Consider the following 26,361-nt stretch of genomic DNA (forward strand, 5'->3'; position numbering starts at 1 on the left):
GGATAACCCATACCTAATGACATTATTTCATCACATTCCTATCCATCCAATCAGATCATTGAAACTGTTGCAGACATGATTGGAACCTGATGTTCAACAACTGTTAAAGTATACTGTATGAATGATAAACAGTTGGAGGACGCCAGGTGGAACATGTGGTCATTTACTACCATGCATTTGTATTTTTTGTAGTGTTATTAGTTTCTTCATAGTCTGTTTTTATCTTGCACGATCACCCCCAAACCACAAGCCTTAATTAGGCCTTATTCTTTTTAAGTGGAGTTTCCCATCCGGATTTTTGTTTATTGTTGCCTTTTTGGTCTGTGGCAACCATTCTAATTTTCAACTGCAATTATTTCTAATTGGTGGATATTTGGAGCATTTATCACCAAACTAAACGCTACTGGGGACTGGGAAGTGAGAATAATTACCGCAGTCAGTCGTCATTAGCTCTGCGAAATGACTGCATAACTTGACTATCCCCGGAGTAGTCCAAATGAAGTGTTTCTTTTGCATCCATAAAAAACAAAACTTGGGAACCGTATGAAAGCATGAAGATGAGAGTCTGGAGCAAGCACCACCCACCCAGTGGGCATAAGGAACCAGTCGTCGAGGAAATGAACAGGCGTAATTCAGCTCCTTTCCAACCAAAGCTGCGGTAGGTTTGAGAAACAGCAGCAGGCTGGTTGCATGCTGACAAGCTGGGTGGGTGGTGACACCTCTCACTGTACACAGAGACTCTTACTCGACCTGACAGTCCTGTGTGTTATTTGGGGAGGGAGGCTTGATTGTGTACCCACACTGGCCCAGGGGCAATTTAGCAAGCAAGGCCTGGTGGAAAGCAGCAACAGTGACACATTTGTTATATGTATTTTCTTGTCTTTCTTCTCAATTGCATCGCAGCCAAAGCCACAAATGTCAGTTGGCTGTCAAAGTCCTCAAGCTGTGTTTAATATATAACTAGTTCTTAATCAGAAGCAGACATCATCCCTCTGCGTCCCCTCAATCCATCATACATCTATTCTTTTCTCGTACCCCGCTCCTCGACAGGCAACAGTCTCCCTGAGCTCACAGATGTTCTCCTCTGGACCTTTGAAGTTCCAACTAGCAGCACAAGCGCATGCTCCTCTCCGTCATGTTTGTGGTATACTGTAGGCCTGGGTCCCAGGTCACACGCATGCTGCGAAGAAAGTGGAAGGAAAATGAAAGAGGGGGGAAATGAAGTCATATTCGCTGTCCCTCCAGTCTTGGAGGGAGCTTTAATAAGAGAAGTGCTTTGAATTCCTGAGTGTTATTGTTCTCACTTTAGACACTTGGCTAGATCTTTAAGATGCATTCCTCCCAGCCTGGCTTGTGTTTGACAGGGGTGATATGGAACCAGGGGAAAACGGCCCCTGAAAAATGTTGTTGCTCTTTTGTTCACTGTGAGAGGGTCAGTTGTCAGTTTGTGATTTGGAGAGAGAATCATATTGCATTTGAGGAGTCTCTTGTGTGTCATGTTTTCTATACACTCTAAAAGCAGTTGGGTCAAAAATAACTATTTTTGGGTTAAATTTGATCCAACTGTTGTGTTAAAAAAGGACCGGCCAAGACTTGGGTCAATTTGAACCAAAAAATTGGGTTATTCAGTTTTGACCCAACTTTTAGGGTTAAATGAACACAACAAATTGGGTCAAAACAATGCAAATAGTTGGATTATTCCACTATTTTATTTATTTATTCATTTTATTTATAATGCAAAGGATACTGCCCCTTCCCCAAAAATATATTAATAACAAGTGAAAGTTTGCAAAAATGTGTATTTACCTTCAGGTACATCACTCCTAATGTTGACATAATTTCAGCAACAATAACAGTAGGAGATGATGTACATTTGGTCAGAGGTAAGCACTCCGTCCTAGGGCCGGACCAGCCGGACACCCAGTTTTAAGGATAACATGTTTGAAGGCCTTGATTAAGCAGGAGCAGAAGTGGATTTTAGTCAGGCCCACTAATCGGTCCTCATGTGCATGGCATGGTCACGACCCATAAGTCAGCCAAAGGTCATCTCAGCCTATTCAATGATATGCTTATGTTCACATGGCAGGGAGGTCATTGTTTGTTGTGCGGTCCTCAGTCATGGTTTCATAAAGTAGAATACATACGTGTTCAGAATTATGTTCCGCACATTCATGGTGGAAGCGAGAACAAATCTAAATTAAAGAATATTGTTTAGAATTGTGGCAAATTCATATATTTTGTGTCATGGTGCTTTTTAGATATGAATTGAATAAAAAAGACACCAATGGCAGTCTGCAAAATGGTATCAGTGACAATAAAGTGACAGTCACTCTGATTGGCTGTCAGCCAGGAAATGCAAATCAGTGCATGAGCTAGATGAATTTGTAAAATGGTATACAATTTATTTCAGTTCTTTAAACCAAGCATTGCTTCCTTGCGGTCATCACCAGACAACTGCCTCACACTTTCACACAGGCTGTGATGAGTTGTGGGTCCATCTTGAAAAGTGTGTTGAGATATATTGACCTCTTGAGGAGATTTGCGCTCAAAAGTTTTCAATATCCAAGCAAGGTAACCAGAGCCACTCTGGTAATCATAGAAATGTTCCTGTGGATTACAGTAAACACATAAAGTTAATATGGAACATTATTTGGAGAACCCACAGTTCTTGTGAAGTGTCACATCCTACAATGGCGCCAGTTCAGTTATACCATGATATGCATCATGACAAAGTGTGACAATACCTGAGGACTGGGATAATGGAATTCTGTAACCAGCACATCAATTGTTCCAAAAATGTGGACATGTCTGGAGAAAAGAAAACGACAAGTTGTAATGGCCATAATATTAAAAAAACAACCTTTTATTTGATATGCCTGACCTCACATTTGTAAGGCATTACTCCCAATAGTGTATGGGCTGAATGGTAGTGTGTATGGATACCAATGCACTGCAGGAGCCTTTAACAATTTCTTATTAAGGATTGCAGGCTCATAATGACATCCATATCAACCAGACAAGCAGTGCCTTCCCCCTGGACTGGATGAGGAGGTGGATTGGAGAAAAGCTTTCCCTGGACCGATGAATTTGTAAGCTATCAATTTTGATGTCAGGAGACACAAAAAGTTGGAGACACAAAAAGTTGGAGAATGGTCAAGCAAAGGGTGAATATGAAGCATGGATATTTGTGTTCATAGGTTGCATAAACACACTCTGAGTTCCTAAGAGAAAATTAATCCTTTAAAAGCTCAGAGCCAGGATTGTGTTGCAATGATAGGGGTTATATAGGAATGTTTTTTAATAAATTCATATCAGGTTCCCTCGGCAAACTTTTGCTCTGCCTTTGTGTGTCGAGTGTGAGCATGACTCTTGGCAGCCCTGCCTTTCATTCTGTATTCAACAGCTATTGGAATTCCACAATCCATTTTTCTCTTCATCTGTCAATGCTGGGCAGCTTCCCTGTTTGAGAGTCTTCCATGTATGAGATGATGGGAAGTCACATGGAACCAAATCAGCCACCCCCCCAAGGCCACACCCACATGAGCCATGGATCGCTCTACCCCCCTGGGCCAACCAGGTCTTTGCGCCTTCGCCTTCCCTCCAACTCACCCCTTTCCAGCCTGGGAGTTGCCTGGCTGTTCACTCCCTTCTCAATCGGTCTCACACTATGTCAGAAATTGCCCACTGATGTACCACTCACATGACGTCAGATTGAGTATAAATTTGAGGACGGAGGGAGCCAAGATCTACATCCTTCTATGTGAACTCATCCCACCCTCTTCTCCCATCAGTTCCTCAGACATGTTTTCTAACATTCATTGAAAGGGCCAAAGTTTGTGTTTGGGACTGCTTTTTACTTGCTTTGATCAAACACGGACACTTGTAAATGGCCAACGAGAACCAGAGGTGCTACAACTTTGTCTGGGAAGAAGGCATGTAAGGAAACAGATGCCCTGGAACTGCTCCACAGCAGTTTCCAATTAAGATTTGATAAAGACCTCAAATCACGTTTACAGTGTTCGATTCATTATCATTGACTTGCTAATGTATTTTGCTTAGAGTGATGGAATTTATCAGCTGTGTGGAGCAGTGTGGTTATTTAGGGCTCTGTGAGTCTTACCACAACGAGAAATAAAGCCTAGTTAAAGGCTGATACATTTTCAAACTGGTGTTGCATTTCATAATTGGATACATGCGATGTTGAGCAGATTTTTATGAGGAATTTACCCTGGCATGTTTTCCTCTGGAGCCATCCCAGGTGGTTAATGCGCCACAATGAATTGGAGATTAGGGAGGAATGTAGGTCTGTTTTGAATATGTGTTTGATGCGGACTGCACAGCCATCAACATTAGGCCTCTAAGCTAAATTGTCAAACTAAATGCTTGGAACATACTTTTCTCTAAATACGTATGAAAACTACTATGGCAGTAGTTATTTTGGGGAAATATATCTCTTGGGTTATATATATAATATATCTTGGGTTATCTCTGGTGGTAAAATATGGTACATACTGTATGTAACTAAACTTGACGGAAAATAGCAAAATAAATCATCATTGCATGTGGCATCATGTGCCGGTTGTGTCTGTACCAACTGGAGAATTTTGGTATTAATCTCATAAATTCCACACTGATCTAAGATTAGCCTGCAAGGGAAGCAGGGACCTATTATGTTCAAGGGCCTTTTATACAGAACTGAACGGCAAACCTGACGCGTGCCAAAGAGACATTTGCCTTTAAAAGCAAACAGCTTCCCTTCGAGCTGTTCCCTCCAATCAAATGTTGACTCCAAGGTCAAGCGGAGATGGCTTTGGCATCTCACAGAGTCAAAAGACTTAATCCATTCATTGATTAGTGTGGTGTGTGCCCCTAGTTTCCTTTGTGTGCCACCAGTTTGTTCCATGGCAGCATGACAGAAAACGAATTACTGGAAAACTGGAAAAGGGTCCTGGGGAGGTCTTGGCCAAGATGTTGGTTGTTTTCCTATAAAGCGGCCTTCGATGGAATAGATGGTTAGATCTCCATTTCAATCCCTGAACTTTCTTCCGCCTCCATCTGCATGTTCCCAGTGGACCAATGGGAAAAGCTAGATGATAAGTATGCTCTCCAGACAGCTCTCCAGAGATGGTGGTGAAGGGCTCTGAGCCCCGCATGACTGTCAATATCAGCGAATCATCTACCTACGAGAATACAATCTAGGTAGGGTGGTCCTGCAGAAAGACTGAATTAAAGGGCAATTTTAGTATAGCTGAAGGACCCATCTGAGCATAAAATCCATCTCCTTTCTCAGCCCCTTTTCCTTCAGTGTTTACTTGTATTTTGCATAAGCCGTCCTTTCATTTAAATCCTCTCAGTAGGGTCTTCCTTGATCCGAAAAGCAGACTTTAAGCAGATTTAGGATTGAACCACCAATCAGGAGCCTCCAATGAATTTGAATTACACCACACAAGTCAGGGAATTCAACCAAATATTATTCAACAGTTGCCAGTGGCATTCACAACACAATTGAATAGAGACAGACAAAATTAGTGAGGGGTGACAAAGTCTTTTGTTAATCAGGGCTAAATGGATGGACAACAATTGGAACTGTTTCTCTGTACGTTCCGTGGATACAGACCAGTCTGCGTCTAAACTCATTGTAACCAAGGGCGACACTAATGATGCACAGCTTGAGCTCACTCTTGCAAGTCGCTGCCTGTGAAACTCTACACAGACATTTTCTACTCAAATGATCGTAGGAGCCAGCATGAGACAGCACGCATCATTAAATGATCCGAAAACAAGGTAGCTCTTAGATTTGTGTACGGCACCAGAAACAACGTGGCCTTAGTTTTGCAGCATTTGGCCCAACTTTACAAAACTCTAAACAATAAGGTACTACAGTACAAGATGTCTACAGCATTAGGAGAGCTGTGTTAGTGACTGCATGCAGATGTTCATTAGCCGGATTCTTAGTACTTTCAAGAGCAGTTGCACCTTCGGAGCAATAATAATGCCAAAACTCACTGAACTGAACCAAACATTTCTTGATGCAACGCCCATAGGTTCATGTTCATGACCATTTCAGATACGTGTCAAAGTTGTTCCTGGATGAGATATTCTCCTTTGTGTTAATAAGCTTTATTGAGACAGACCTCTCCCACTGGGTTTCCCTTGGCATGCGCGCCCTGCTGTCACTCAAGCCAGACTTTCCCTGATCCTGTCTCTGCAGGAGGGCATGCCCAGCACCCTGCCACAACAGCTCATTACGCAGAAACTTTGCAGGCGGATTAGGCTAGTGTGGAGGAACATGATGAGGTGGGCAGACAGGAGTGCGGGCGTCACTCTGACACAGTCCCCCTCTTTTCTCCATGCCCCCTTTGTACTGACCCACTTCTGCTCTATCGAACCTTCAGGTACGCTGAACCTGCTTGGTCCACTGGGTCACAGCAGGACCAAAACACTTCCCATTCCCAGAAAGCTTCCATGTGGCACATTCCAAACACTCTTGGGAGAGTGGCACAGATTCATGGCTGATTTGGGTGTTGTATTGACTGGACATACACGATATGGAATTAATCACTGGGGAAGCTAGACAATTGCAGGAACTAAAAAAAAAATGCCATTCCACCCTGAACAACTTCCACTCTTCTGGAAAGAGTTGCTGCAAGTTCTTCCGTTACTGTACTTCTGCTGAACTCTAAAAAAGACTTGTCGGTTGGATTTTGTCCAATCCAATCCAGAGTTCAGAGGTCACCTACCAGAAAGCGTGTTTTATAGTCTCTGTTCATATCTCTTTTAAAAGGTGGTTGATGGGGTTTATGTCAGGGTTTTGGGCGATTCAGAGAATAGCCTTCCCCAAACCGTTTCTTTGTAAAATCAAGAATTCAATTAAATCAAAGACGCCATCCATGCTCAATCCATGATTGAGACATTTTGGATTTAGCCTGAATAACATTGGTGTGTTGTGTTCTGTCGCACACTGTGGAACTTTGATTCCTCAGGGCCTAATCGTTAACAGCGACTAATTTGTAACCCCTGTCAAAACAAATTAATAATTAGCGTATAGGGTGTCTCTTCTAATGTGTGATGGCAGAAGGAGGCAGATCGTATATGCCTGAGCCTGCACCATGCAAGATCAGAGGATTGCGTCTGGTCTTGTTTCTCTACAGTCACAATCCAGATAGGAGCGAACACCACACACATGAAACATCTGGTCTGCGGATGCTAGAGCCTGCATTATTAACATCTAGGCAAATTTGGGGGGACAGGGCACTATGTGCTGAACATATGTATTTCGGATTATGTTATCCACACTTGATATGTCTCTAATGAAAACGATGTCATTCTAAACTAAGAAAAAAAAAACATTTCAAATGTATGCCTATGCATGAATGATATGATGTGGAAATATAGGTAAATGACAATAAAATGGAAATCTAATGATAAAAACGAATAAAGTCCCAATACGAAAAAATTGTTAATTTTCAACATTTCAGGCATTAACCTATTCCTGTATAACTATGTTACGTAAAGAGTATACAAGATGTCATAAAATTTCCACGACTGAAGTCATGAATGATATATTTCAAATACAAACTAGAAACTAGGGCTGCACAATATGGCTTATAACCAATATCTCAATCTTTATAGGCCATATTGCGATACATGATATACTGTACATCTCAATATTCAAATTTCTCCTGTTAATCACTATTACACATAATTTCAGCTCTTTGGTGCATAAAATGAGAATTGCACGATTCTAGCAGAGCCAACATATGCTGCATGAATAAAATCATGAAATATCCCTAGGTTTTAATTGCATGCGACAAATCATGAAATGCTGTCTTAGTTATACTTACTGTTGCTGATAAAAAAAACAGAAGTGACTGTTATTTTGCCATTAGAGGAAGGCAAATATCCAGAAATACTCATCAATTGTTAGTTGTAGCCGACGGCCAAAACATTGTAGTCTTGTCTTGACTGTCTAATTCTCTGGGCCTTGCGGGCAGCCACGTTGTCATGGTGAGGCAGCCACAAGTTGTCCCACCACAACTCGAGTCTCTTCTCGCGCACTGAACGACGAATACCATCAAGTACCCTCATCAGTGTGAACACTTGATTGTGGAAACCTTTATTTCTGTTTGTTGTCTCTGTACGTTTTAATTGCGAAAAAGCCAACTTTATTCTTGTAATATTTAAGGACTTCCATATATCCATTCTTTGAACCACATCCCTGCTGTCTTTGGGCGAGAGGTTGGGTACACCCTGAACTGGAATCCAGCCCAATAATTCTTTCTATATTATGTATTTTTTTTCAAAGTTTTGTTCTTGTTACATAACGGCTTTTTTCTCCTCATATTTTGTGCTTTATTCTTCTAAATTACAACTTACCCTGTATGTCCTGTACTTGAGTAATAATATTATTTTAGACATTATTCTCATAGTTGTATTTATTCAATTATTCAAGTAAAATAAACATTTGCTATTGTGTTTTCAAAAATGATGTGCCTATTAATTATTTTTTTTTATTTAACAAATGTGACTGCCCGAGCTTGGATCCTACAAAGATGACAAGAAGGACAGAATTACATAATGATTACTTTGGAAGAAGCATGCAGTGTCGTGACTCATGTTGCATGACTCAAAAGCAAGATAAAAGAAGTTCTTCCATAATTGCTTTAATGTGTTGGAGATGTGGCACACACACGCGCACACACACGGTGTGACTTTTTGCTTTTGCCACATGAATGACCACATTGACCTGTCGGTACATTTAATGGAGCATCCTGAGGCTTAACCCGGTGCCGAGTGACTAATGACCTGATGTTTTTCAGGCGTCTGTCACCGACAATATGGCCGCACTGGGGCATGAACCGTAGCGCTGACTTATTTACTGCAGCGCTCCCTTGACTTTCAAATACACACACCTGAAACAAACATTATTCTACTCAACTTTCCAAACACAATCCAAAACACCTTACCCTGTGCCATTTATTCATCACCATTGTATGTCTTTCTTGGAAGAACATTTGCATGGTGGTTAATGCTAAAGGTCAGTTTTGTCACAGGGCTTTTTCGGTATGTTTATGAATGAGCATGTTCTTCGCATATCCCGCAGCATTGCAGAGAATTATAGGTAATATGATTATAGATGACGTCGAGTGTTATTGCTACACTCAGTTAGATGGCAGCGCTGGCTTATATTTTTGAAAAAGTTTAATGAGGATCCATTACCATCCATTCACTCTTGGGGTCCCATGTGACCCAGCCGTGGGTCCCCTCATTTTTCTGTTGCCAAGATGCTCACATCTGTAAATTATATATTCCTCTCCTACCATGAGCTCCCTGTCTACCACTGTGATGAATGCAATGCTTTGTGTTAGAGGGTGTTATTGAATCCCTAAAACATTGTCGTCTCTCTATTCTCTCCGCAGCGTATGCAGTGATTGCAAATGGACAAGTGGAATGTCCTGTTGGATATAAAAGAATGAATGCGACTCACTGCCAAGGTAAGAATCAAGTTTTTTTTTTTTATGTCGAACTGCTTACAGTGTGTCTTGCATGGGATAAAAATCCATATGTTTTCTACATACACGGACCCCTGAGGACTTCAATAAAGTTGTTCTTGCTGTGTGTACGCTCCCTGTGGCGCACAGGTCAAGACCACAATTAGCCTTTCTCCAGCAGGCTTTGATTGGGTTCAATGGGTATCTTGAAGGATGTAGACTTGCGCTCTGGTCTGGCCCACACCAGTAGTAGAGAAGATGTGATGTGACCTGTTAGCTTGTCCAATCCATCTGTTAAAAAAAAACAACATCAAGTCATTCCTGGAAAAGAAAACAGCGTATTTCGCTTCATCACAACATCCCACAGGGGGCTGACTGTCAACTGCCTGGCAGGTCACGTCGAAAGAGCCACACACAGTGTCGAATATGTGGACATCACAGCATTCTGACCATTGCATTACAGCGGAAAGTCCAAGGTTGAACACAACAGCAGACTGCACCTTTACTGAATGATGCAGAAAAAATATTTGAGCTAAATATTGGACTTTTGGAGCCATTTGAGTTTACAAAATAAAAGAAGCATATTGTTGTAATTTGATATGAACTGCTTGGAAGAAACAAAATTGTTGGTTTCTCCTCAAGCAGGTGCTAGTTGTCCAGTTGGATTTCTGATCTGCTTTGTTGGCTGGCCATGGCTCAAAGGGTTTGATTGAGGGGCATTTAAAACAATAAATAAACCAAAAATGATTGTAGACACACTAGTCTTTCAATAGAATGTCACCCAGCTAAAATAAAGTGTCTTTAATACATTCATGTTTTTCTTATGCGATTGTTTCAAGATGTTCCACCATTGCAACTACTTATTTCAATAACAAAAACAGCCAAGCTGCCAGTCCCCCAGTGGTATTTTTTGGGAAAGTGTAATGTCCCTTTCAGTTGGTGCTTCATTCCCAGAGGCTTTGCAGAGGAATAACACAGATTTTTACCTAATTTTGTCATTATTTTTTTTCAACGATGCCTAGTTTACCAACCTAGACCTTCTACTCCTCCCACACCTACCAGGGATTGACTGCACTTTCTTGGGATTATACAGTGGAACACATGACATTGCTATGTGCTGCTCTAAACATGGACAGTTATAGTTGTTCTCTGTTTTTTCTTTTTGTTTGTTGTTTTTACTAACTGAGCCTTACTAATTGAGGCTAATGATTGTATTGTTGTTGGTAAATTCTTATGGAGTAAATACCAATGATTGTAAATCCTTATAATTCAAATAGCAAACAATGCAAACATGATTTATTTTTAACATCAAATATGGTCAAAGAAAACTGCTTTAAAGGCATTACCAAATTCCCTGTTTGCGCTGTCTCGAATGATGCACTTTTGCCCCCATACGGTATGTCTAGTTTTAGACTACCAAACAAACTGTATAATCCCGCCTTTGGCTAAAACACTTAATAGCCAATTTCCTTTACAGTGGTCCAGGTGGATATTGTTTATTACAATAGTTATATTAATATTAATAGTTAGAGTGCTCCAGTAAGGTTAGAAGACACCATCAGATAGTCAAAAAAGTTTGCAGATACTTCATTAATTACATTAATTACAGCTGTGTTACATCTGCCTTCTTACTGTGAAATGTTGGCGTGAGCAACCACGCATCATAAATCAAAAATGATGTTGAGATTAGCGCTAGTCATGGCAGGATGTCATTGAAATTCAGCGTCAATCCCAGTTAACCCAGCAGCAGACTGTAACAATAGCGCTAATCTTGGACTCAACCAAACCACGGATTAGAGACCCCATGTGACGAAGGCTGAGCCCAATGCTGACCTGAACTCTGACCAAAAAACGTACTGCTCAAACGAAACCAAAGGCCCCCACAGATGTCCGACTGTAAAGAATATTTGATTAGATAAATTATAACAATATAACATTGCATTTTCCAATAATACCATTACAAATATGGAAGAAATGAGCGAGGCATGTCACACTGATGCTGATGAACGTGACAATTTATGTTCATAAATTCATAAATTCACACTTATGAACGTGAACACAGAGGCATTCCCTTCTCACTTTTTCCAAGCAGGATGCAAACAGGAAAACAGAAGCAGTTAAATTGGAATTTTGAAAATGTGAGGTGGTAGGCAGTTGAGAAAAGACCTAATGATGTTCCCATTACTTTACATTTGCCCAGTCCAGTGGGACTGCAATGGCTTAAAGGGAAAAAATAAATTAAGTGTCTGACTCCTGGCTCCTGGCTGGTACTTTAACTGGTCAGCTTGTTTTATTGCCTCTGGAGCTGCACTGGAACTCCACTTGTTGCAGAATTCCTCCATTCCAGAAAAAAAAACCCTCTCTGACCTCAGCTGAAGATGCTGGGATGTGTAAAGGATAGAAGGTGATGATGTAAAGTGATTAATCCACTTCTGCCCGCTTTCAAAATGAATGAATATATCCATACCATGCTCAATTCCTCTGTGGATGTGTTTTCTTCATGTCATCACTCCTCCTTGTTTTCATACTGTTGAGTAATTTAAAGCATTCATTCATCGTCACCTCCAAGCGGCTGGCATTTTTTAAATAATACGAACCATTGCAATATTTTGTTACCTTTCAATGTGGAAACGATTCCAAAAGCTTACATCATTGTTGGTCTTACAGCATGACAGCTTTGAACACTCAACGTAAAAGCAACGCGCTCTTTCTTTTCGAGGCGATCATTTGCAGTTCAAACACTCCCTGTCAGGGTAAAACAAAGCTTCAAGGCTAACACATTGCATATTTCACAGATATCAATGAGTGTCTGCTGCCGGGAATCTGCAAGAATGCAGAGTGTCTCAACACCAAAGGAAGCTACAGGTGCACGTGTAAACCTGGTTTCATGCTGGACCCTGCCAGAAGCCACTGCGTCTGTAAGTATTCACTTGTACTCTTCAAAATTAGGGGCGACAGTAGCTCAGCCTGTAAGGCTTGTACACTTGGGGACCGACCAACAGCAAGTTCAAATCCCTATCCAGAAAATATGCAAACTTTGGACTGCTTGTTGGAGAGAGACCAGTTTTTCTTTGAGCAAGTGTATTCGGTTTAGCCCCCCAGCAGTGTGAGAATTTCCATAGGACACTCACAAAAAATTACAGAATCTATTTACGTAGCAAGTGTTATTATACGCTAAAAGAGTCGAGCATTCAAGCTAATTTTGTTTATGCGGTATATGAGGCGAGTCAACACACAACTTACAAAAGGTTGGTGGTGTTTGGCTTTCGGGTGAAATTTCAGGATGAACCTCAAATGTACAACAACCTTTTTCAAGTGCATTAGAATTGATTTTACAGATCACCAGATCAATCAACACATTTCCTGGTTCAAATAGAATTCTTATTTTTTGTCGTCTTCACCATGCTGTTCACATTTTGACACGATGAGCCCAAGACAACACCCAACTATTGCTCAACGGTATCTCGTCTTTACGAGGCTTCAAGATGTTATCAGAGGGGAGCAGCCACTGAGCTTGGAGTGTCACAGTGTCATCAGCAGATTGCTGCAGAGATATAGAGACACTGGAAGAGTCACAGAAATGCATCGCTGCAGACCTCCTTGTATTGTTAATTGAGTAATCTCGAATGCTGTTCAGACCTCTAAGGTGACATATTTGCATTATGTCTTTTGATTGCTGCGATGTATTAATCAATCCGCAGTTCGTTACTTAAAAATTTTTTTCAATGAGAGTATTTCTCAGCCTGCTTTTTCTGAGTGACATGCAATATAATGGTGTGTCTTACATTGGTTTATTTGATGGGTGTACTCTCTCCCCCAGCTGACAAGGCAGTTTCAGACCAGAAGGCGTTTTGCTACAGATCAGTGTCAGCAGGCACATGCTCACTGCCACTTTCTCAGCACATCACCAAGCAGATCTGTTGCTGCAGCCGTGTGGGCAAAGCCTGGGGAGATGGGTGTGATCGCTGCCCTTTGCCCGGATCTGGTATGTAGGTCTATACAAATACTCAAATATTGTACAAGGTCATGTCCTCAATCTGAAAACACATCATTCCATCTCGAGTTTTACTTGCAGGACACGTATTTGCACAGTTGCTGTTGTTTGTAGGTACAGAATGCTACATGTAATCACATGTAAAAGTTGTGAGTCTTTTTGAAAGACATCTCAAAGAAAGATGAATTGAGTCAGTCAGTCCGTCAGCACCCTCCTATCTGCCAGCTTTGCGAATGAATTCGGAATAACCAATAGTTGTTTGAAGTGGAAAAAGACCAAAAGCATAGCAGTTGTCATATTTTGGAGGCTGCACAAGTGTGGGAGTCAGTTTTGGGGTTATCGCTCATGTCCACTGAGAGAAATCCCACTGACAGACAGGCCAAACTCAGAAACAGAAATAAATAGCTTGGCCAAAAGAAATATGGGGAAACTGTCAACATTTGTCCATACAAATCCGATATTTGAAGTTCCAGAGAGAGAATGGGATGATTTTACGGACTAGCCAGTGATTTATAAGGATCGTCATAGATCAAATATCATAGACCTCCATGGTGCTGCATTGACCAGGACTGACACATAGCCTCTGATGCCTTAGATCCCGGCTTATGTGTGACCTGACAAAGTGTTAGAGTCATGTTCGGAACAAAGTGCTCAGGCCTATTCCTTGTGACCAGGTAACAGGATCCTGCCGACTTTTATTCCAACTTTCAACTCAGCTCCTATGATGCGCTGCAAATCATATCAAGCCCAATTTTCATCCACACCTTCATCTGTTCATTGCCAATAACATCCATGTTTCCCTACTTTACCTTCACCATATTTAGCTGTCATTACGTACCGGTACATCGATTTTCCAGATTCTTTTGGCATTAGGTTGCTTGTCTTAGGTCATATAGGGGACACTGTACTTCTTGCTTGTAATGGATTCACCATCTCTGAGGTTTGCTGGACTTCTACATGATCCTCTTGGCTATTTGGGTATGCAAATATGCAAATGTGGCTCCAATAAACTTTTTTGGTAGCCCTCAGTGACTCCTGTGTCTACCATAGATACAACCCATGGAAAAGTTCATATAAACACAAATACACGGATGGCATTTGAGGATGAAATATGAGTCACAATTACACCCTGGATGTCTTTTGCGGTAGTGTTTGGAGCCTCAGGAGAGAACTGTACAGTACTATAAACTGAGGCTTCGTCAGGCCTAACAGAGGTGTTGAGAAGTCAAGAACCATGCAGTGTGAGACTGAATCAAGGAAAAGACCAAGGCAGGGCAAAAGTAAATGTTGTACTTTGAGAAGTTGTGACCAAGTAAAGACAAAGCCTGAGGGAATTGGAGAATAAGACCAAGACTCGGGCAATGTGGCACGGAGTCAAAATCAAGGCCCGTCAAGACATTGCACACGACTTTGAAGAGTTTAGACCAAGTCAATACCAAAGGGTGAGGCAATGTGAGATGGTGCCAAGAACAAGAAGAAGCAATATTATAATGCATCTGTATAAAAAGGATCACGTAGTTGTCCAACAACAACGAAAAAAATCAGTCTCAAGACCTCAATGGGAAATGTTAATGTTGTATTTGGTTGCATTCCAGTAAATGAAAAATAAAACAGATATTTCTGTGACCTTAAAGTTCATGAAGGGGTCACCTTCTATAATGCATTTTTGCAGTACCAAGATGCGTCAATATTTTAATGCGTTGTGGTTTATCCAGGCAGGTCCTGAATTGTCATCACAGCTTGGCGCAATACATGAATCCTGGTATCAAAACCAGTGGAAATCATTGTATTCACAAACAAAGCAAAAGCTGCATACTGTAGCTGAATCACTCCTGTCTTTTGTAAATGTATTCTTCAGTCTGGACAAAAAAAGAGTCCCCTATGTCTGTCTTGATTAAAATAATCCAAGAGTTAGCACTTCCAGTCTCGAAACTGCTCTCAAGTCTGGTCCTAATTTCTTACATAGAATAAGTATTGACAATGGCTTAAGTTTTTTTGCTGCTGTGTTTTCCACCATACAGACCATTTCAAGGAGATCTGCCCGGCCGGTCATGGATACACCTACTCCCGCTCTGATGTGCAGATTTCCCTGCGGCAGCTAGGGGAGGACGATCTTCAGAGTACTGGATTGTCTTGGGATGAGCAGAACCCCACGTATCCTCAGCTGCCATCATCCCAGCCTCAATATCCCACCTACCCACAAACTCCTCAAATACCCCAGTGGCCCGAGTACCCAGAGTCGCCACAATCACCCCGGCACCCGGTTGCTCCACAGCAGCCCCCACGTCCCTCTGCCCCAGACAGAGAAACACCTCGACAGCCTGAAGGTGAGAAGAACATGGTTGCTACTGTAAGGTTTGTTTGGTTGAAAACACTTACTAAATATGCACATGGGACTTTAGAGTTATTTAAGAACGACATAGTAAAAAGCCTTTACCATGCACAAAACATATAGTATAAACATGACAAGGCAGCAGAATGGTTCAATAAAAGTCTTATTTTTCCAAGAATCCAAAACAAGCATTTCTCATTGACGATACATCTTCACATTCATCAGGATTTATATCTTTTTGGTGTAATTCCAACATTTTGATTCCGCAAATATTTATGGTTAGTCATATCATTTTCTGATATATTTATTTTTCTGTGTCACTGCATGGTCTTTTGGCATCTTTTTAAATACGACTTAATCTTCTTGGTACACAGGATAAATTAACCTGCCTAAATTTTTGCAATTTTGACTTTGATGTTATCCTCGTGCTTGTATAGGTTTTGTCCAGGTTCTCCAGCTTCCTTCCAAATTCCCAAAACATACATGTTACCGTTAAGACTGTAATGGAAGACTAAGATTAAAGGTTAAATTGTCCTTAGGTGTGAATGTGAGTGTGAATGGTTGTTCGTCAACTGTTTATGTTTTTGTTTTTGCTCTCATTTTTTCATGAGCTGAACTCAAAGATCGACGACTTGTATTACATAACCGAAAGGCCTCTCTCCCTCAAATATTTTTCACAAATCTGTCTAAATCTCTTTTAATGAGCACTTCGCCCTTGTCGAGACAACATGATTACTGCACGGGTTAATACAGTAAAACTGCACACCTACGTATGGCTTTTTATTGCGTGCAGCCTAAGCCACACCTGTGCAATGTAACACAAGATTACCTTGGCAAAGGGAAAGTGCTCACTCACACAGATTTTGACAGATTTGTGAACAATATTTGAAAGAAATGCTTTGTGCATGTAAAATAAGTCAAACATCTTTGTCTAAAGCCCATGAAAAATGGGAACAAAATCAAAAGTGCAAATATATTTTTGTTCAGCTGAAATGTACTTTGGACAAAAGTCTTGGGATGGATCTCTTATAATCATATGCCCAATGCATCTTTCATAAACGTAAGGTGAATGCAAATGCAGAGGCCTCAATGCTGCTATTTAACTTCCTCTTCTTGTCATCTTCTGCCAGATATGGACATTCAAAGACTGGTAAGTTCTTCCTCCCTGTTCCAACCCTTTTTGCATATTCTCCTCAAATGTTTACCCACCATATGTTCATTCTGACCTAATAACGTATTCGAGCCATATTTATCAAAGATGCACACATCCAGTTACCAATACACGTGAATCGATGGAAAAGGGGGAAGCATTACTATATGGTGGTGTTAATATAACCAAAATGTTTCTGAATGTATGCTTGTTTTCTAGCCAGCTGTTGTGACGGACTCGCCGTTGAAATATCCAGGTATTATTTGCCGTGGCGGTTTTTTTTTCCATTCATACCTCTGCATACTTAATTTGTTATCTTTAACATTCTAATTTGGTTTATTTTCAATATCAAAAACCAACTATGATTTATTGTCATTTCAGTCTCGAAATGTATTTTATGTTTTCATTTAACGCCGTATTTCCAATCACAGTCTTTGCATGCTCTGCTCCTGTGCCAGCGAAAACACTGAAAGTCCAGTTGTGACTGTTCTAATTCTGCCATTGTCCTTTTTTTAACATGTAGAAAAGTATAGATCATTTTTTTTCTTTTCAAGTTGCCTGTTGAGTGACAACTAAGGCAGTCGAATTTTGTAAAATAAGCAATGCATAATTTAGGGAGAGCGTTAGTGGTTGTATCCTTTTATACTAGGCCCACATACATCATAGCTAACACTATTGTTCCTTCCAGAAATTGCTCCAGACTCACCAGCCAAGCCTGATCCAAAGGAAACAGACCACACAGACTCAAGTAAGACATGCATTATAAAAACCCCCAAACCACACACACATGCACACACACACACACGTAGTATGAGAGTGCTTTTAAAAATATCTTAAAGATCATAATAACAATAATAATAATATAATAATTATAATAATAATAATAATGATAATCAATAAATTGATTCCCACAATGATTGAGAGGGTTCAATGCACGCTGATGTTATATTTATGATTGAACTTTGATGACATCAGCCACACATATCAGTGGAGCACAAAATTATCTGCTTTCACCTGAATCAAATCCACCAAAATCGGTGGACCAAAATTAGTTACACCACCTGCGCCACAACTAAAGTCTAGACTACTCTCTGTCACCAAATTGTCAGGTGCGCCAGAGCCCTGTAGTAGAAAATGCTCATGGTCCACCGGAACGCCCATTGAGGTGTAGCGTGGTCTGCCAAATTCTCAAACGCGGTGATCTAGACTTGCTCCAGCATGAAAATGAAGATGCACCAGTTTTAACACGTGCACGTGCACCTGTCTACAACGATAGGGCCTACTATGTATGCTTAAACCAGGGGTGGAGCCATGGCTGGGCCTGGGTGTGCACAGGCCCACCCAGATCGACAGACTGCCCACCCAGTGAGATTCATGAAAAAATATATACTTTTACATTTTTAGTAAATTATGAAATGATTTGTGTTTTTTTTTAATTGAATATTAAGAATGGCATAATTGTGGTTAAACAAATAAAAGAGCAGAGAAGCATGTGTTAGGGTTTGTATTTGTTTTTTTTACACTTTACAGCATCTCATTTCAGATCGCTTATGATTTTGTCTTTTAGTAAGTGTTGACAAATGTACAACCACCCCTTCCATTTGTGGCCATGGGAAATGTATTCCTGTGCAGACTGGCTATACTTGCCAGTGTGAACCAGGATTTAAACTCAACGCTCTGCAGACCAACTGCATAGGTAAGCAAATGGAAGACAGAGGGATGAGATACTTGTGGATGAAGACCCAGATACCAAATGCACACTGACACCATGATGCCAATGAGATGTCTCTTGCCTTTCCTCTGTCTCTAAATCTGTAGATGTGAATGAGTGTGAGGTTGATCCATGTGACGGAAAAGGCAGTTGTACGAACAGCTATGGCTCCTACAGTTGCCAGTGCTTCAGCGGCTACAGCCAAGTGATCACCCAAAACAGGAAGTTCTGTCAAGGTAAGCGCACTTTACAGCAATGGATGTTTGCAATGGATGAATGCCACCATGAGCTGAAATTTTAAGTCTTTTTGGATATGTCTGTGATTGTTGCATTTATCCTTCCTCCTTGCAGACATTAATGAGTGCAGCATGCCCAACAAGTGTCAGAATGGCCACTGCGTCAACACAGAGGGATCTTATACGTGTGAATGTGACAGCGGCTTTGCCAAGTCCTGGACAGGCCAATGCGAAGGTGACGCGCCAAAAATGTCACCGTACATCCTGTTCACATGCATTGTGCTTGACAACAGCTAAACGTTCATACTGTATGTCATCTTCTACTTTTACAGATGTAGATGAGTGTCAAGATCCCAGCACTTGTCCCAGTGGTGGTTGTGTCAATACTGTGGGCTCCTTTCAGTGCCAGGTCTGCAGCCCAGGCTTCAGGCCTATCAGTGATCGATGTGTAGGTGAGGTTACACACCATGTCATCAGCGACATCAACAAATGTCTGACGAGCCCGCTCAAGTATGTTTTTATATGTGGTTATTTTTTTTTACTGATAGTTAAAAAAAAGTGGAGTGTTTCTATGTGCTTGTTTGGGATTTTAGAGGTACTCTGACTTCCTCCCTTATTCCAAAAAACAAGCATGCAATCGGTGTGAAAGAGTGTGACTGATAGTTTGTCGGTACGTGCCCAGCGACAAGCCAAACTTGCCCAAAGCCAGCTCATTATAACCTTAACACTTAATGAGGATAAGCGGTACAAAAAAAAAAAACGGATGGATGGATGCCCTTGCAAAAAGGATGAAAATGAGTGAAAACATGACATGTGCAATCATGTTTCATTTTCAGTCTTGGTATGTGTGACTACCAAAACAGTAATGGTGGAACACGGCCCTGTAATAGAGTTTGTGCTTCAAAGGCAGCAAAGTGTACTAATTAGGGATGTAATGATTCAATCAAGCCCCGATTTGATTTTCGATTTTCACTTCCCGATTTTTAAAAACTCGTTACCATGCTTGTCTCTGTGCGCTAGTGTGGTTCTGCAGCCATCCACAAACGCAATACGCAAAGATGTTGCGTCTTTTGAGCTACACATTCAAAATGTGCTATGCATCTGGAATGTAAAAAATGTTTCAAGACATCATTTTCTAGATGAATTTAATCAACCCAATTTTGCAATTTATCTAATCGATTAATCGATTAATCATTTCGTCCCTAGTACTAATGTATTACTACACCTCTATTGTGAACAGTGGAGTCGCATTACTCGCCAAAAAGATTGGTTTCAATGTATCTGTTTATTTCAAAGACTTAACAGAAGACAAATAAATAAGCTTGTGCATAGCATAGTAGAGACAAAAGAAATCATTACAAGGAATCCTGAAGAATGACAACTGCAGTACAGGCCCAGCCAGCATGCTTAATAGAAGATTTTTTTGTCATTTTTGCAGCTAAAACAAGATTTATTTTGACAATGTTGTCACATGTATGTGAAAACTACCAAAAACATAAAGAAACATTTTTATATATCATTGTCATGTAAGCGCTCCGTGGGACTGCTGCAATGGAAATCATTCAGGGTTTGTCAGACTGTTGGAACTCATCTTGCATTAGATTACATTTAAAAGCTGCATTTTCCAAATGGAATTGCCAGACCCAACTGAGTTGACATGGCAACAAGCCCCGGCGGTAATGTCCTGCCGACAGTCTGTGATCCAGCACCAAATTTAATCTGCATTGGTTCGACTGAATTGCTTTTTGGGGTGTGTAAAGCACGCTTCATGTGTTAAAATGTATATAAAATACATTTGTTTTTATACTTAAAACAAGCTCTGCCGTGGATGTTTTATGTCTGCCGTGCAATGTTATAAGGCCAACGTGACAGGTTAAAAACCACAGCGATGACGGCTGGGTTGTACTCGGCCCGCCTCTCTCTTAGTCCATTCAGTGCCTTCATGTATGAAATATCAGCTCAGCAGCCCTGGTAATGTCCACAATATTGTTTAAACATCTTCACTGTTATTGTTGTTCTTCTGATATCAGTGGCCCCCGAAAAAGAAAGGATTGTTTATAATACTTCAATTTGGTAGAGTCCAAATATTTTCTCTTGGCCACAGCCTTGAACAAACAGCATGTTATTGTTGGAGAGCTCCGACCACTGTACTGTTGGGCCCACTGGACGCCGGCAGGATTTGATTAGCACTACCGGGCTGGGTGAGGGGACCGGGCAGTCACTGGAGATGTATGAGGAGGGTCAAACGGTCAATTCCCAACTGTGAAAAGGTCCCGACTTGCAAACAGATCTTCTCACTCAACCACCGTGTCCTCTCGCTGTGGTCTATTAGATTTGAATGCACGTAGCACATGGTGTGTGTTGCTTTGCTTTGAAGCTAACGCTGAAGCCCAACGTGGCCCAGTTACATAACAACCTGACTGGTATGGCTTACCACATCCCCTCTCCATGACCTTGCACCTCTCTAATTTGTTTGGAAACCTGAGCCCCTGTCTTGAGTATTCCAGACATGTGAAAAATTGGAGACTAAATGAAATTGACTTCAGAAGTGTTTCTGTGGAGCACCTTGCCATTGATTTTTTTTTTTTATTAGTGTGATGTCTTCTTGAAGAAAATCATTGGCCTATGAGCATCATCTAATTGCCAAGTTTCCACATAAAACTCCTTATGAACTATTTTGTTAGTCTGTAGCAATCTGTGAAGAATACATAGCAGATGAGAGGTTAAAGGTAAACATTTTGTCAACATAATCCACATCCAGGCCTACTGGCACTCGTCCGGCATAAACAGGCAGTTTCCAGTTTTTGCTTCATCCATCTGACGGGACTACGGCAATTTGCGCCAAATGGGCCCGGTCGCGGATAAGCTTAATTGCTGTTGTGATCGTGAACAGCTCCATTGCCTCGTCAAAGATTATCACACAGGCTGAGGGGAGGCCGCATGAATGTGTCGCGCCCAAAAAAAACTCAATTCTGTGACTTGTTCCTTTTGTTTGCCTCTGTTTTAATTCCATGTATCACCTCTTTGTATTGTTCTTCCTCCACCTACTTTGCAGGCGAATGAGCAACCTTCCTTTATGTGTTATGTAATTTCCATTCCTCTGACTTTGCATTTTTCTCATAATCCTGTCACACATTGGATTGTTGTTGACCCTTGACAAATTATTCCAGTACAAAACAATATCCCTACACAAGGTTTTTCCACAATAAATGCTGTATGAACAGCTCTGACTCACAAAATGAAAAAGACAGCTCCTGCCCCAAATCGTAAAAAGCCTTAATGAGTATTGGGTCCTTTATAAAGTGAGCTTTTTTTTTTTTTTTTTTTTTACACACTCATGATGCTTTCCCTAATTATTTTCCTTTTAGCACAGTATAACAACCACAGTGGCTATTTATATTAAAATGTTGGCAAACAACTTTTATTGTCTCAAAAACCTTGAGGCACATATTTGAAACCTGTTAAAAAACAAAACAAAAAAAAACTAACAATAAAGTGCATGCTTTGTCCTTTCATGTCCGCAGATGTGAATGAGTGCTTGAACCAAAATATATGCGGCCATGGAAGGTGTGTCAATAGTGAGGGCTCCTATAGGTGCAACTGCTTCCAGGGATACAAACTCACACTGGACAACGTATGCCAAGGTAAGTCGTCAGCGGCCAGAGAGATCCGTGACAAAATAACAGCTGTGTAAATAGTTTCCACGCGTGCTACTGCAGAAGCTCCATGGCAAATTTGAAGCTTTTATTAAAAAAAGGTTACAAAGAGTCTGACTGTGTCTCTTTATTTCCTGAGGCCCCTTTCCATTTTCCACTCTTTTCCTCTTTCCAGATGTGAATGAATGTCTGCTTCCGGGGATCTGCCTTCACGGACGCTGTGTCAATCTCGAGGGTACCCACAGATGCACCTGTAACCATGGTTACCAAGTCACCTCAGATAATAAAGCCTGTGAAGGTCTGCTGTGTATTTCAATTCGCTGTTCTATGTAGCTTATGTTAGCCAAATTAAACATGCATATTTTTTCCCCTTAGATATCAATGAGTGCGCATCTGGTAAAAAGTGTCCTGAGGGAATTTGCATCAACACACCAGGTTCCTTCACATGCCAGAGCTGTAATCCTGGCTTTGAACCATCTGCTGATGGGCTGAGATGTGAAGGTAGAATTTCTTCTTTCAATTTTTCCCTTCATTTACAGTGAGACTATTTTGCATTGTTATTTTGTCCTTCTGATATATCTACACATCTCCGATGAAAGAATATTGATGATGATGACATTCAGTGCTTCTCAATTATTTTCTGTTGAAGCTCCTTGGTCTTCAGTAAAAATACTGACCAACAATGGCAATATCGGTCTGACTTTTCTGGTAAACCTGAATATGTGTGTGTGTGTGTGTGTGTGTGTGTGCAGATGTGGATGAGTGTTCCCAGGGTGACTGGTGTCTCGGTGGCGTGTGTGCCAACACAGCTGGTTCGTACACCTGCACCAGGTGTAAGGCAGGGTACAGAGTGACTCCAGATCGACGGCGATGTGAAGGTAAGGCTCAATCCCCAGCTCCACTCCTCAGAGAAAACCATTTGTTCTCTCCACGACTCCTTTGACACATACTGGGCATCTTGACAAAACAAACTTTCAAATCCATCGCATTCAACTTAAGCATTCCTTTCACATTTTATCCGAGTGAGGTCCGAACATGTCTGCGATGTTTTGCTTGTGATCCACCCAGATATTGACGAATGCCAGTCGCTGTCTACTTGTGCCAATGGCATCTGCCTAAACTCAGAGGGATCTTACACCTGTGAGAATTGCCCCGCAGGCTACACCGTGTCGTATGACGGAGAGCTCTGCGAAGGTTGGTAACTCAGCACTCATCTCTAATAGATCCGTGCATAGCTTCATGTGTCTTATCAACACCGGAGATAAGTCATTGTGTCATGGTGAATTAGGTGTTTTTGTTGGCGGAAGAGATTCGCCTTTTTTCTCCAGCGAATGTCTAATATCCTGTGCTGTTTCGCGCCAGACATTGACGAGTGTGCGCTGCCCACTACATGCCCCCGGGGAATTTGTACGAACACAGAGGGTTCCTTCACATGTGTCAGCTGTCAGCCTGGTTACAAAGTCTCTGAGGATAGACAGCAGTGTGATGGTGAGACTTTTGGCTGCCTGGTTGCTGGCTCATTTCATGTTTGTTTACTTGCACACAGATGTTTGTCCCTGGCGGAATTTATGTGTCAATGCGTCGTTTCCTGCGGTTCTATCTGGTTCAGGTTTGCCGATGCAACATGTCCCATCTTTCAGACATCACATCATAGCTGGCTGATCAACCCCACTGCCTTGAGCACTGATTATTTAACTCTAAAACAAAAACACATCTGTCTCAAAACAGCGCACGATGTCAAATACTCTTCTGATAACTCAACCTGAAAGACACACGTGTTGACATTTCCTGGCTTCACTGATTTTTTTTAATTTAGCTGATTTAAACAGGCAGGATGTATTTGTTTCACGACGGAGATGGCAATCTGGGTTATGATGCGTCCATCCTTGTATTTTGTGTCCAGATGTGGATGAATGCTTGGTAGCTAACGTGTGCCCAGGCCAGCTGTGCTCCAACACCCTGGGATCTTATACCTGCAGGAGCTGCGGATCCGGCCTGCAGCTGTCTGAGGACGGTGATGGCTGTGAGGGTAAACCGCCCTTTATGCTTACCTTTTCATCTTGGCTCCTTCATGCTGTCATCATAGTAATTATCTAACCGGATTTAGGCCACGATAAAATAAGATTGCTTTAGACCCTCAACATGATTACAGAGGAGCTTTACAGTATGCCTTAATATCTCATGGCAGGCTTTATGAGATCAATGGAACACAACGTCTGCTTTGACCAATCCAGTGAGGTTAGCTTTGCTATGACTTCATGAGAATGAGAAAACCGGATGATTGTTTAATTCAAACGTGGCCTCGGTTATTCACATATACTGCTCTGTGTTTTTTAATGGAAGTGGGGATCTAGCCCGAGAGGATGATCCCCCACTGATGTGTGTCTCTGCGCTGGGAAAAAGTTTCACAAAAACAACCCCAGGTCCAAGTGCGCCTCTGATAGGATTTAAATGATATGATGGAAAATATTAAGGCCTTAATTTGAAATTAAGTCAACCGCTGTGCATCCTTCCTCAGTAAGCTCGCTATGTGGAACTCCCTCCGTTCACCCAAAGGCAAAACTGAGCCATCACTTAATGGTGGCCCACACTCTTTTCCCCCGTAAAGAATATAATCTGTGCTGGTCTGTGGAATTTTGAGTGATCGCATAACAGCCATCTCAGTCACTGTTTGTTTATCCAGAAATTACACACCGCCTGTAATAGCTTGCTGTTTTGCAGTCGATGATCGTCTTGCATACTTATCTATCTGTCCTTTTTAATAAAACACTCAGTGCGATCAAATTAAGCAAGATTTCCTTACTGCGCCTAATGCTTTGCACTCAGGCTGAAACTCACTGCGTCGTTAATAATATTAGCAGACAGCCAAGATATAGCATTTCCACAATGTGGATTCTTTGGCCGATATGATACCTTCAACTTTTCTTCCGTCGCCTCCCAGATATCAATGAGTGCGAGACCCCGGGTTTGTGTCCCACGGGCATTTGCACCAACACAGAGGGCTCCTACTCATGTCTGGCTTTTGACCCCGGCTTTACTGTGCCACCCAATGGCCGCTCGTGTGAAGGTACAGTATGTGTATTTGCTGTGGCTGTGTGTTGTCACGTGTCTTACTGTACATCAGCCGGGTTGCATTTATCTACTACAGCAGTGTGAGTCTTAAAGTCTAGATGCAAATGTTTTCAACTGGAATGTTAAATACAACTGAACTGTACTTGGGCAGTGATTCTTCCACTTACCACTACGGTTGCCACACTTTGAGAATCTCTGCCAGTAATTATGCAACGAGTACAATTGCTTGAATAAAGTTCATTCTGTCTCTAATTTATAATTGAAATCATTGGTTCTTTTGTCGCAGACAGATTTTTTTTAGGTTATTATTTACCTGACAGCAATCTTTCGTCTTCTTCAGAGTGTCACATGAAGTTGTGTGACTCGTCTTTACGCCATCATGTGACACTCCTAAGAAGGCGATAGACCGCCGAAACATGTCAGGTAAATGATAACCCCAAAAAACCTGCCTGAGAACCAACAATTTCGAGAGCAATTGCTGTTGTTGATGCTGGCTATGTACAGTACATGGTAAGTAATCAAATTGTTATTGTGGTGGGTGTTTAAGTTGAGCCCTGCAAACCTCACAGTGTGATTTCAGTTGAAGAAACATGCATTTTAGGTTTATTGAACACTCTAAATTGTCCATAAGTGTGAATGTGAGTGTGAGTGTTTCATTGTCTGTGTGTCCTGGTACTGCCCGGCAATAAATCCTGGCTATACCTCTCGGACCGGCTCAT

The 26,361-nt window shown here is 41.4% G+C and overlaps 1 protein-coding gene across 2 annotated transcripts in view; it reads left to right on the plus strand.

Annotated features, from left to right (window-relative positions):
• LOC147137643 (latent-transforming growth factor beta-binding protein 2-like) overlaps positions 1-26,361 on the plus strand; it is a 105,650-nt gene that overhangs the window by 54,202 nt on the left and 25,087 nt on the right. For both annotated transcript variants that reach the window (XM_086049837.1, XM_086049838.1), the window contains exons 9-27: positions 9,420-9,494; positions 12,287-12,409; positions 13,312-13,476; positions 15,507-15,812; positions 16,948-16,967; positions 17,187-17,223; positions 17,656-17,715; positions 18,535-18,663; positions 18,786-18,914; positions 19,030-19,149; positions 19,247-19,366; positions 22,439-22,558; positions 22,746-22,868; positions 22,946-23,071; positions 23,323-23,448; positions 23,639-23,764; positions 23,933-24,058; positions 24,474-24,599; positions 25,512-25,637. In XM_086049837.1, the coding sequence (XP_085905963.1) occupies positions 9,420-9,494; positions 12,287-12,409; positions 13,312-13,476; positions 15,507-15,812; positions 16,948-16,967; positions 17,187-17,223; positions 17,656-17,715; positions 18,535-18,663; positions 18,786-18,914; positions 19,030-19,149; positions 19,247-19,366; positions 22,439-22,558; positions 22,746-22,868; positions 22,946-23,071; positions 23,323-23,448; positions 23,639-23,764; positions 23,933-24,058; positions 24,474-24,599; positions 25,512-25,637 (2,283 nt within the window). The remainder of the gene's footprint in view (positions 1-9,419; positions 9,495-12,286; positions 12,410-13,311; positions 13,477-15,506; positions 15,813-16,947; positions 16,968-17,186; positions 17,224-17,655; positions 17,716-18,534; positions 18,664-18,785; positions 18,915-19,029; positions 19,150-19,246; positions 19,367-22,438; positions 22,559-22,745; positions 22,869-22,945; positions 23,072-23,322; positions 23,449-23,638; positions 23,765-23,932; positions 24,059-24,473; positions 24,600-25,511; positions 25,638-26,361) is intronic.

The sequence above is a fragment of the Filicampus tigris genome, chromosome 13, assembly GCF_054856515.1.
Source record: "Filicampus tigris isolate MCC_2025a chromosome 13, RoL_Ftig_1.0, whole genome shotgun sequence".
NCBI lineage: Eukaryota > Metazoa > Chordata > Actinopteri > Syngnathiformes > Syngnathidae > Filicampus > Filicampus tigris.